This window comes from Callithrix jacchus, chromosome 15 (assembly GCF_049354715.1).
Source record: "Callithrix jacchus isolate 240 chromosome 15, calJac240_pri, whole genome shotgun sequence".
NCBI lineage: Eukaryota > Metazoa > Chordata > Mammalia > Primates > Cebidae > Callithrix > Callithrix jacchus.
In genome coordinates, this window is record NC_133516.1 from 82468431 (window position 1) to 82481227 (window position 12797).

Genomic DNA, 12797 nt, shown 5'->3' on the forward strand with positions numbered 1-12797 from the left:
CAGGGACCCCTGGGACGCTCCCTCTGCCTCCGCTCCACTTCCAGGGGGCCGAAGGGGCGCCGGGCGGGGCGGAGGTAGAGGTTCGGCGGCGTCAGGACTCCCGCGGGCTTCCCGGAGCAGGGGGCGGGAGGAGGGGGAGCCAGAGCCGCGGGGGCCGCCGCTGCTGAAGGGGGAGGAGAATGGGGAGGAGCTGGGGGGCAGGCAGGCGGGGAAGGAGAGGTCTTAAGGGGTGGCGAGCCCAGGTCGGACATCCTCTGAGGCTGGCGTTCGGCGGCGCCTCCACCTCCGCTTAGAGCTCGCCGCGGTCGTCCTGCTTCGCGCCCTCCGGAGACCGCGACCGGACCACGGTGAGCGCAGGGCGCGCGGCGCAGAGGCTGGACTCTGCGGGCGGCCGGGGGTGCTCGGGCGGAGGAACCGGAGCAAGTTTCCCGGGTCGGCGCGGGGCCCGGCGCCTTCAGTCTCGCTCTCTTCTCTCTTCCGCAGATGTGGAAACGCTGGCTCGCGCTCGCGCTGGTGGCGGTAGCCTGGGTCCGCGCCGAGGTAGGCGAGGGGCCGAGGAGTCCGAACTCGGGCCCCGGGGCCGCTCCGGTCTGCGTGCCTGGGGATGCTCTCCCGGGGCGGCGCGGGGAGTTTCCGTCCTGGGGTGGGCTAGGGTGGAGCTGGGGGAGCGCTGCGGGAAGAAATGGTGCTCACGAAATTTAAATCTCTCGAAGTAGGAAAAGTAGTTCGGGCCGTAAGCGGGAGCCCAGCCGCGGCTAACATGGAGGGAGAGCCGGGAGGAGGAGAGGGGCGGGCTGGGCCGGCCGGGACGAGGCGGCGACCCGAGCAAAAGCGAGTTCAAAAAGGCGCCTCCATTCCTTCCTTGACTTCAGAGGAGACAGAAGAGTTGGGAACTTTTCCCTCCCAAGTCTGTCTCCTGCGGGCGGGGGCAGAGGAATCTCGGGATTCTTCTTTTGGGACAAAATTCATTTTCTGTTTTCTCTTTTTCATGATTTCCTGAAATGTATTTTCTTCTTTGTAAAGTGTTCTCGGGTTTTGTGTTACCATCTGGGCTATGTTAACGGCCTTTCCCGAAATGTTCCCTGTAACGTTGCGCAAGAGAAGATCCATTGCTCTGCTCTTTGGGGGCTCGAGTTTCCACTTAAAGAATTTTAGCGCTTGTTTTTTGGTACTAATTTTTTCAACTCCAGCGACCTTCCCGCGACACTACAGACAAACCAACAAACTCTTTGCTCAGAAGCCCCTTCATTAACTCAAAGGTTTATGGACAGAAAATAAACAATTCTAAATTCCCTGGGCTCCAGTCTCCGGGAAAGTGAGGTCAGAAACTAAACATTTGATAATTATGGCAGGAAATATGGAAGGAATTAAAAAGCATGAGGGAAAAGAAATGGAATGCACATTACAAAAGAAATAGCTCCCTGGTGGGTGGTTTATGCTTCCCCTTTGAATTTTTTCCTTCATTTTACAGTTTAACCACACCCTTAGCATCGCAGCTTGACTCTGCCCAAAAAAATCATAAATTCATACAAGGTGTTCGCAATTAAAAAAATGCTTTGTACAGAATTCTTATTTAATTCACTACATTGTTAAGGTGGAAAATCAACTGTTTTTATTCCCAATGAAATAAAAGTAGCTGGGCCGGGCGCGGTGGCTCACGCCTGTAATCCCAGCACTTTGGGAGGCCGAGGCGGGTGGATCAGGAGGTCAAGAGATCAAGACCATCCTGGTCCACATGGTGAAACCCTGTCTCTACTAAAAATACATAAAATTAGCTGGGCATGGTGGTGCGTGCCTGTAATCCCAGCTACTCAGGAAGCTGAGGCAGGAGAATTGCCTGAACCCAGGAGGCAGAGGTTGCGGTGAGCCGAGATCGCGCCATTGCACTCCAGCCTGGGTAACAAGAGCGAAACTCTGTCTCAAAAAATAATAATAATAAATAAAAGTAGCTAATATTTATTAGATATCTGCTGTGTTGTAATAAAATTCCATTTTAATGACAGATAAATTGAGTCAGGGAAGGTTACCCAATGCCCTCAGCTATTAAATCCTGGGGGTGGGATTTGAACCCAAGCAGTCTGGCTCCAGACCCAAGGCTCTTCACCACTAGCCCACACCACTTCCAAGCACAATGGTTTTACCAAATAGGTTTTTTTTTTTTTTGAGATGGAGTTTCGCTCTTGTTACCCAGGCTGGAGTGCAATGGCGCGGTCTTGGCTCACCGCAACCTCCGCCTCCCGGGTTCAGGCAATTCGGGCTGTGTACATTACCAGCAATTACTTCTTTTAAAGCTCCCAAACACTGTAATGTAGGTTGTATTATCCCCATTTTAGAGAGGAGGAAAGAGGTTTAAGATTAGGTAACTTGCCGAGGGTCATAGAACTAGTTAGCTCTGAAGCAGGATCGGAACCCACCTCTTTCTACCTTTGGAGCCCATTTTGAACTCCAGGTCTGCTTCTCAACCATTTGGTTTTCCAGGATTTGCGTTAGAGGTACTATCCCCCTTCACTGACTGGTTAAGAAACATTCCTCCATCCCCTGCTGTGGCCCTCAAAAGGCAGCTGCAGACTAGTGATGGATGAGGTGAATCCCTGGTTGGTTTTCCAGCAGGCTTAAGAATTGCCAGCCAGTGTGTGAAATCACTCAGTGAACTGGAATGCAAATATGAGGTGTGAGGAGACTGTTGGTTCACTCACCAGGCTGTGTGGCCCAAGGTCTGGGATCTATTCTAGGCCGCCTGCACAACACACCCCCCCCAAACCCCTTCCTCACAGGGAAAACTTAGCCCCGTAGGAAGCTCCCCCGGCAGCAGTTTCCTTCTGGAGGTAGAAGAGCACACAGTGCTCTCACAGAATTCCCAGGCAAAATCTACAGGGAAGAAGGCAAAATAGAGAAGTAAGTTACTACTGAGGCCTGAAGACAGAGTGCCTTGGTGGAGAAAGGAGGCTGTGAACTAGTAGTGTGTGGAAATGGTTACAATGAAAACAGTGAGGGGTAGGTGTGAGCCAGGTTACTTCCTGGAAATGGTTACAATGAAAAGAGTGAAGGGTATGTATGAGCTAGGTTAGTTTTTAAAAATACTTACAATGAAAAGTGAGGGGAAGGTATGAGCTAGGTTCATTTTTTAAAATGGTTACAATGAAAAGTGAGGAGTAGGTATGAGCTAGGTTAGTTTCTAAAAATGGTTACAATGAAAAGAGTGAGGGGCAGGTATGAGCTAGGTTATGTTTCATGGCTCCAGGTTATTAAGGATTATTATCTTTTAATTATTCCAACCTCTTGGTGCCTGGCCAAGTAACACGTGGCAAGCTTTTAATCCATTTAGTAATAATATACCTATAGTATAATATACCAATAGTAATAATATACTATTGACGAAAAGGTAAATTAACCCTCTCCCTGTGCGAATTGTACTTTGGATTTTTTTGAAAGCATTGTATCTTAGGTTAATGGTGCTTGCTGTTTAAATGTTTTTCCTTGTTAACTCTAAGGACAGTCTGCAAAAATGGTCACATGCTGGTATTTACAGTCGTTATTGACATGAATCTATTTTAGTAAACTTTAAATCAGCTAAAATTGTACAAATGTTGAACTTTTTACAAATGAAATTTAGAAAGCAAATTGAGGCTTCTTGGTGCTTATTGCTTTTCTGCAACATAAATATTTAATTCAACATATTTTTTTCTTAAATTAAGTGCTTTACAAATCATGTTGATACTTGAAGAAACCAAAGCCTCTATAGTAAACTTCCAGAATCAGAGGTGCTCACCGCTTGGGAAAAGGTGGTTGTTATCAGTATTAATGCCAGTCTATGTAAATCCCGTTTGGTTACATTCACAAAAATAATAACAGAATTCATTAAGGAGCCTGGGCTCAGTGGCTTATGCCTGTAATCCCAGCACTTTGGGAGGCCAAGATGGGAGGACTGCTTGAGCCCAGGAATTTGAGACCAGCTTGGGCAACATGGTGACACTAAATCTTAAAAAATAAGAAGAAAATTAGCTGGGCATGGTAGCACATGCCTCTGGTCCCAGTTACTCAGGAGGATGAAGCAGGAAAATCACTTGAGCCAAGGAAGTTGAGGCTGCCATGAGCCATGATGGTGCCACTGCACTCCAGCTTGAGCAACAGAGCAAGACCTTGTATTTATAGAAGCAAACTCATTAAGGAAAGTGTTTTGAATGTGTTCCATGGTCTCCTGCTTCCTTGGCACCTCAGGGTTGCTTTTTGATTGTTTCCTCTCTTTCTTACCTGCTCACTCTCTTACTACTATGTCTGTAGCATATACCTTCACCCAGCCTCCCTCCAGATTCTGCCCCATCTACCTGAGCACACGCATCCATGCATGCACTCTTAAAAGAGAGTGCTGGGTGTAGGATATGTCTCTAGATGTGTGTAGATTAACATGTGGATGGACTAGGCAAAGAGGGCAGCAGCAGAGGGAGTGCTTCCACTAACAATTACACAGATACCCCTTTTCTAGATTCTCTGGGGAAGGGGCTGTGTGAACCTGCTTATGCACCTTCTTCCACGCCCCTCCCATAGGGAATTGCTACAGTTCATTGAGAAGTGTTGATGGTAGGTGCATGGTATGCAGCCTGGGAAAATGTTGAGACCACAGGTGTTGGTGTGTGTGCTCTTGAAGCTGTGTCAGTGAATGTCTATCACTCTAACATGGCAAACTGGAGAGAACCCTGTGGCCCAACTGCCTGCTTTAGGAAGACAGCCCTGGCAAATGCCTAAGCATACCTCAGATCTCCCTTTGTGATGTTTCTGCTGTCACGATGGTTCCCAGCATTCCAGGTCTAGAAATTCAATGTGTTAAGTCACATGTACAGTTTACTGATTTGTGGTTCAGAATACTCATTCCACTAAAGGATCCATACTTCACCCATTAACTTGGAGAGCATTACCTAAGAGAAAATAACAATTCTATAAACAGATGTATGTCACTTAGCTCTAGACATGCAATCCTAGACAATTATGGGGGCTTTGTCCCTCTGAGGCCACATTTCTTAACCTCATTTGTACCCTATTATCAGCATGTAGTTAACCACTAGGGGTTTTGTTTGGGAGCTCCTCTTTATTCTTTAGAATTGTTCTCATGGTAGACTCAAGTAAGCCTTGCATCTAACCCATATCTCTGACTGCATCTTCTTGGAGCTGCAGCTTGTATATTAACCAAGCTAAAGAGATTGCTAAAACCATCTCTTGATTGTTTATCCTTTGGCAAATAAGCTACTTGATGCAATTCTAAAGACCATTGCTGGAAATTGGGGTGTGAAAACATAGCAGGGACTCTGCCGACTAGCCAGACCAGAAGGGCAAGCCCCCAGCATATGAGGCTCTGGCCATTGCAAATGGCTTTGGAAGGTGGACACATTACAGTTCCCTTGGAAGTCTCTGGATTGGGTGATGGAAAGCAGGACTCCATCCCCAGGCTCACAGGAGCAAGTTTGAGAGGAACCGTGAGGTGAAGATCCACTCGTGGGCTGAGGTGGATGTAATGACCTCAGAGGAAATGCCCCAAAGTTGAAAAGAAAGTCTTCAAGGTCAGTGAGGCAGAGCAACACATGCTGCCAGAAGAACAGGAAGTAAAGAATGAACTGTAAATACCAGTGATCACATATGAGAATTGAAAATGCCATGGATTCTTTGTCTTAGTCCTTCAAATAACTGGACATCCCGCAGAATGTTTCTAACAGACATAAATTGTGTTAGCTTAATGATACCAGTTAGTAGGGGGAAAAGTATAGTTAGATAGGTTCGTTTTGTAAGCCAGATGATTCATGTCCTCAGAGGGCATTGATTTTTGTCTAAGATGCTCGATTCTGACTCCTGCAATTTTGGCAAGGGGCACTTTCTCTGAGAGTGTGCCATGAATGGCATGGCTTTCCTTTCACTGTGCTCATCGAGTCATGTTCCCTGCTGCAGCTGAGCACACCTGGCACTCAGGTCAGGGTCACAGTGAAGCACAAGGCATGGTCTCTGCCCTCATGTTTACAATATAGTGGTGGGCCCAGGTGCTTTAAATTGTGGCAGGTACAGTTTATATTATAATTACATAGCAGCGAGTAGCTTTATACTTATTATTGCTGGTTTTTAGAATTTACATTAATGTAGGGTCTCCCTTTGTAAAATCATTTTATGCTAGCAAACTGCACAAATCTTCCTTCCGTGTATAGCTTCATGAACTTTTACATCTGGCCCATGTAAGCACCACCCAACAAGACTGAGGGAATTGGTACAGAAAGGAAGCCATGAACCTGTATGTTACCATAAAGTTACATACAGAAAAACTTACCCTGAAGAAAATGAGGGATAGGGATGATCTAGGGTACATTTCATGCCTCTGTGCCCAAAGACACCTATCTTTTAATCTGTTCTCTTGGTGTCTATTCCAGGTAACATTTGGCAAGTTTTTAATACGTGTTTTAACAATAGCAAACCTTCAATAATTAATGAAAGGTAGATTAACCCTCTCTATATGAGGCTATTTGGATGTTGTTTTAAGCATTTTGTTATTAACAGTAGTTAAAACAGAAAATGGCTTTCCTTGTTAGCTACAAGGATATGCAGCAAACAGTGAAATACAGCCTTTGTTGACATGAATCCATTTTAGTAAACTTTAGATCAGCTTTGGGGAGCTTTCCGTACTGTTTTGTGGATGGATGGATAGATATTCCAGGGCTCACTGTAATCTACATGAAATTCAGCAAAAAAACTCAAGTCATTGTGTTTGACCACTTTGCCCTGGTCATTATTACTTTTAAAGGGATTCTATATAAGATGTCAGTCATGTTATTTATGACAGCAAAAAACTTAAAACTGACTAAATAGTCAACCATAGGAGAAGGGTTAAGTCCCTTAGTGGGACTATATGTCCCACTAAAAGCATTTACAAAACCATATTGAAGCTCTGGCAAATGATTATAATTTAATTTGAAAAGCAGATACCCTCCCCCCAGCTTTATCCTCACAACTGTATAAATTTATAGAAAAGTATGATGAATGTGTTAGAAATTATCTGTAGTTAGTGGATTTATGGGTCATTTTAATCTTTGCTCTAATCTTCTCTGTAATCTCTAAGCTTCTAATAAACATAGTTTATTTTCATATTTTATCAGAAAATAACACATTAACTTTTTAAATTAAATTAAATAGCATATATTTGGAGAAGAGAAAATCCCTCTTGAAAAAAGGAGGGGATCACAAGGATCATCATGATGTCAAGGCACTGGATGAAATATCCAAGGGGCAGGACTTAAGGAGAAAACAATTGGAGGGGTGGAGTGAGGTTCTGAAGGAATGTGTTCTCTTTCCGGGTCTACAAGGGAGTACAGGTTTAAGGGCAAGAACTTCCCAGTGCCATGCCCCCCTCTCATCTCTCCCCATTTGGGAGATGTTTTAATTTTCGTGGGCATGGGAAGAATCAGAAGTTGATCACTCCAGCAGAAGTTCTAAGGAACTCTTTTCATTGGCCGGGGGTTCTTGGAGAAGGTAGGGGTCCTTCCAGGTTAAAAGTCCTCTTTTCCACACCCCTTCAGACTCCATGTTTGGATACCCTTCCACACACACTCTCTCTCTCATATGGAAGTTCTCTCTCTTCTCCTTTTTTTCCCTTTCTCTACCTAAATAAAATCACTTCTCTGCAACACTGTTTGGGGTCCGGTATTTACTTTGCAAGTGCATCTGGTCCCCTCTCTCATTCTTGAGAGAGCAGGAGACCAAGAACCTTGGAGAAACATCCTCTCAGGGGAGCTGAGGGCACCCCTGAACCCCTAAACCTCAACAGTTCTATGCTAACCACGATTGCTTTCAATCCCTTCTTTCAGAACAGTTATCAAAATCAATCACCAGGTGTATAAGATGTGCCTGCTAGACCCTGTAGACAATGAAAACAAGGACCTCCCAACACTGAGATAAATGTCCTTTCAGGGATGGCACAGACTTGTCATACGTATCACCACTACCCTCTCCTTCACGCATAACAGACATTTCTAATCGATTGTAGAATTCTTTCCTCCTGAACTTGGAGGTTTGAAAATCCTACTTAGCAATGTTCTAGGTAGCCACTAGCAATCAGAGTCTATATGAGATGAAAACAATTTGCCATCCCTGCTGGAAAAAATCAATGCAATTTGACAAACAGCGATATATCTTTAGCCCAAATTAAGATGATTAGAAGGCAGAGTTTGGGACTGTGTGAAACTGACAAAACAACATGAGGTAATAGGTGATAGAACTGGGTTAGCAAATGGGTAAAATGTCAGGCAAACAACACTTACCAGATTCTGGCCCAAGCTTCTTAGCTCTTTAGATGAATCCAAACACCTTAAAGTAAGCTAAACCTTCTAACGTTGGCCTCATCAACAAAAATATAATGAGAATTTTCATGGCTATTCTGGTGAAGTAAACAGTTGCTCTTGCTGAAGCTCTAAGAGCAGCTGCTGTCATAGATAACAGTTTTTGCATTAGCTGCAGCCTGGCAATAACTTGCTAATAGAATGCTCTTTGGGTAGTTGGAGTACAAAATAAATCCCATGAATCTTTATTTCCTGCTTTGGTTGGAGGATTTCCATTTAATCTCTTCACAGACCTGAGATGCCCATTTGGAAGCCATCACCAATAAACTATTCTCAGGATTAAGTCTGAATGTATGACCCCCAATATGTCCCTTGGATAATCCTGGACACTATTTGTAACCAACCAGGCTGCTGCCAAACAAGTCATGTGATACATGACAAAAGCTATCACATTGTGTAGGCCCAGATTTGTGTGTGTGTGTGTGTGTGTGTGTGTGTGTGTGTGATGAAATATTGGCTTGAGTTGATATAAGGAAAATGTCTCTTTTTTTGGGGGGGGGAGGAAGGCAGGAAGGGAGAGAAGAAGGACGGTAGGGAGGAAGGAAGGGATGAAGGAAGGAAGGAAGGGAGGAAGCGGGGAGGGAGGGAGGGAGGGAAGGGAAGGAAGGGAATCAAGCAATGAGAAGACATTGCCGACCTGGATCTAGAGGTTTACAAGTTGATTTCTTTTTTTTTTTTTTGAGAGAAAGAAAGAAAAAAAAAAATAAGGAGAGGAAGAAAGAGGAAAAGAAAGAGGGAGAATAAATGGAAATATTGCTTTATTTTGAAAAAAAATTGGGTATTAATAATGGCCCATCAATGTTTCATTTAAACTTAGGGGTAGGTGTGGTGTGGTATTGACTAAAATGTATATTTTGTGTATTTGAAGTGGAGAGCTCTATAAATATTTATTAAGTTTACTTGTTCTGGATCTGAGTTCGAGTCCTTGATATCCTTATTAATTTTCTGTCTCATTGAATCTAAGTCTCGTATCTGGGTGTTAGAATCGTTAGCTCTCGTTGTTGCATTGATCCTTTTACCACTATATCTTTGTTGCTTTAAAATCTATTTTATCTGATATGAGAATTGCAACTCCTGCTTTTTATTTATTTATTATTTATTTTTGCTCTCCGTTTGGTTGGTAAATCTTTCTCCATCCCTTTGTTTTGAGTCTTTGTGTATCCTTGCATGTGAAACAAGTCTGGATGTAACATGCCATTGGGTTTTGGCTGTGTCTTTTGATTAGGAGATTTAGTCAGTTTAACTTTAGGGTTACTGCCATTTGATGTTGCTGGCTGTTTTATCCATTCGTTGGTGTAAATTCTTCTTTATGTTGGTGCTCTTTACTTTTTGGTGTATTTTTAGAAAGGCTAATACTGGTTGTTTCTTTCTGTGTGTAATGCTTCTTTCAGAAGCTCTTGTAAAGCAGGCCTGGTGGTAATAAAATCTCTGAGTTCTTGCTTGTTCATAAAAGATTTTATTTTTCCTTCAGTTGTGAAGCTTAGTTTGGCTGGATATGAAATTCTGGGCTGAAGGTTCTGTTCTTTGAGGATGTTGAATAATGGACCCCACTCTCTTCTGGCTTGTAGAGTTTCTGCTGAGAGATCTGCTGTAAGTCTGATAGGCTTGCCTTTGTGGGTAATCTGACCTTTCTCTCTGGCTGCCCTTAGTATTTTCTCCTTCGTTTCAACCCTGGTGAATCTAACGATTATGTGCCTTGGGGTTGCTCTTCTTGAGGAATATCTTTTTGGTGTTCTCTGTATTACCTGGGGTTGAATGTTGACCTGCATTGCTAGTTTAGGAAAATTTTCCTGAATAATATCCTGAAGGGTATTTTCCAGCTTGGATTCATTCTCTCTGTCGCATTCAGGTACACCTATCAAACGTAAATTTGGTCTTTTCACATAGTCCCACATTTCTTGGAGACTTTGCTCATTCCTTTTTATCCTTTTTTCTCTAATCTTTTCTTCACGTTTTATTTCATTAAGTTGGACTTTGACCTCTGATATCCCTTCTTCTGCTTGAACAATTCGAGTGTTTAAACCTGTGCATACTTCTCGGAGTTCCTGTATTGTATTCTTCAGTTCCATTAATTCACTCATACTCCTCTCTAAGTTGTCTATTCTCAATAGGAGTTCATCAAACCTTTTTTCAAAGTTCCTAGTTTCTTTACGTTGGGCTACAACATGGTCTTTTAACTCACCGAAGTTTGTTATTATCCATTCCTTGAAGAGTGATTCTGTCATCAGGATGCGCTGGTTCTCCATCAAGCCTTGTTCCATTGCTGATGTGGAACTGTGATCATCTTTAGAGGGAGAGGTGTTCTGATTTTGAGTATTCTCAGCTTTTTTACGCTGGTTTCTTCCCATCATTGTAAATTTATCTTCCTGTTGTCTTTGAAATTACCAACTTTCAGATTAGGTTTCTTGAGTGGACTTCCAGGTTGTTAGTTCCCAGGGCCAGAGCAGCGGTGTTAAAACTGATGGTGCTTTTCTGCCCAGGATCCTCCTGTCTGGCTTCCTTCTTGTGTCCGTAGTAGGCGACTCTGCCTTCCCGGGGCTCCAAACCTCGGTCAGAAGGGGAACCTGTCCTGTTTACTCTGCGCCGAGGTACTGTCACAGCCGCTGCGCGGGGCTCTGGTGTCCTGCTGGGGACCCATGTGGGTCCACCGAACCTGTTTACTCTGCTCCAAGAGCTGCTGCGCCGAGGTGCCGCGGAACCGCTGCGCCAGCCACGAGAGTCGCGCTGGCCACCCGTGTGTTTCCTCCACTGGGGTATCTTCTGCTCCGTGAGCGACCAGAATTTGTCTGAAAAGTGTGGCGTCCTCTAGTTCTCCGCGCCTTCCCTGAGAGCTGCAATCCCGGGATGTTAGCGATCGGCCATCTTGGATCGTTCTCCAGGAAAATGTCTCTTTTGCTATACTTTTTGTTGTTTCAAAATTTAAAATCCTATGTTTGAGGCAAAATGTGTCTTTTCCCCAGTCTTTCCTCTTATACTTCAATGACAGTTAAGTATAATTTATTGATCTACAGAAGTGTCAGGCATTATGCTAGTCGGTTTGCACATATGCTACTCTTAGGAACTCTTAGAAGCTGCTACCACTATTGCTGCTGTACAGCTGAAATGGATCTGGCCGTTAGGGGTCAGATGTAAAGCTTTAGCAGAAATTTCCCTTCCTCACCTCTTGCCACTATTTCAGAAAATCCTGAAACATGGCAGTGGGATAGATGGCCCCTGCCTTCTCAGAATTTGAAAGACTCCACTTGAGCAGCTGGGGCCATTTTCAGGCTGTCCACCTTGCCCTCCTAATCAGCATGTCTAGTAGATTGCAGCTTTTTATGTGGAACTTTTTTTTACCTTGCGTCCATTGGGGGCTCTGCTGTTGTCTCTTCCCATTTTCCTTGTCTTTTCTTGTTCTCATTTCTGAGTGTCTCCAAGTCTGTCTTTTCTTTTTTTTGAGACAGAGTCTCGCTCTGTCACCCAGGCTGGAGTGCAGTGGTGTGATCTTGGTTCACTGCAACCTCTACCTCCCGGGTTCAAGTGATTCTCCTGCTTCAGCCTCCTGAGTAGCTGGGATTACAGGTGCCCGCCACCATGATTGTATTTTTAGTAGAGCTGGGGTTTCACTCTTTTGGCCAGGCTGGTCTCAAACTCCCAACCTCAAGTGATCCACCTACCTCAGCCTACCAAAGTGCTGGGATTAGAGGCATGAGCCACGATGCAGGCCTAAGTCTGTCTTTTCCATAGACTCTGTAACAAAACCATTTTGTTATTAAGAGCAACATTGTAGAACAATGAAAGAGTCTGACTTAGAAGTCCTGCTCTACCCTTTTCTGGGCACCTCTTTAAAGTCACCTAATGTCTCTAACTTGCAGCTTCAGTTAAGAAGCGAGGGCTTTGGGGCAGTGGACTGAGTTTGAATTCTGGACTTGTCTAGCTGTGAGACCTTGTGCAAGTTACTTAACTGCCCTGAAGTCACTTTCCTTACCAGTAAAATGGGAATCATTCCTGTCTCTCTGTCTGTCTACTCAGTTAGATAATGAAAAAGTTCTCTTCTACTCACGGTATGTAGTCAGCACTGAAGACAAATACCTGCAAGAGATGAAGGATTGCTTACCAGTCCCTATGAGGCACTGATGAAGAATGTTTTTGACTCTGTAATGATTTAAACGAGAAATTCTCAATACACAAATAAACATCCACTAGGCATCGTCTTTATTTGTACAGCCTTTGTGCTGGCTCAGGTTGTTACTCTGATTACTGATTTATCCTTGAAAGGAACTATAACATAATGGCTTAGTGCTCAGACCTGGTAGCTAGGTTAAGTCCTAGCACTGCGCTTACTGGCCATGTGATGTTGGGAAAGCTACTTAAAACCTCTCTGAGCCTGGTTCCTCATCTCTAAAATGGGCTTAATCCAGAGTATCTACTCCACAGGTTAGTTGTGAGAAT

The 12797-nt window shown here is 44.1% G+C and overlaps 1 protein-coding gene across 5 annotated transcripts in view; it reads left to right on the forward strand.

Moving 5' to 3' along the window:
• FSTL1 (follistatin like 1) overlaps positions 1 to 12797 on the forward strand; it is a 164574-nt gene that overhangs the window by 105775 nt on the left and 46002 nt on the right. The window contains exons 1-2 of one of the 5 annotated variants that reach the window (XM_002758767.7): positions 250 to 347; positions 484 to 540. The exons of the other annotated variants lie outside the window; for them this stretch is intronic. Of the exons in view, the coding sequence (XP_002758813.2) occupies positions 484 to 540 (57 nt within the window). The 5' untranslated portion in view covers positions 250 to 347. Of the gene's footprint in view, positions 1 to 249; positions 348 to 483; positions 541 to 12797 lie in introns of those variants that run through there. 5 annotated transcript variants of the gene reach the window in all.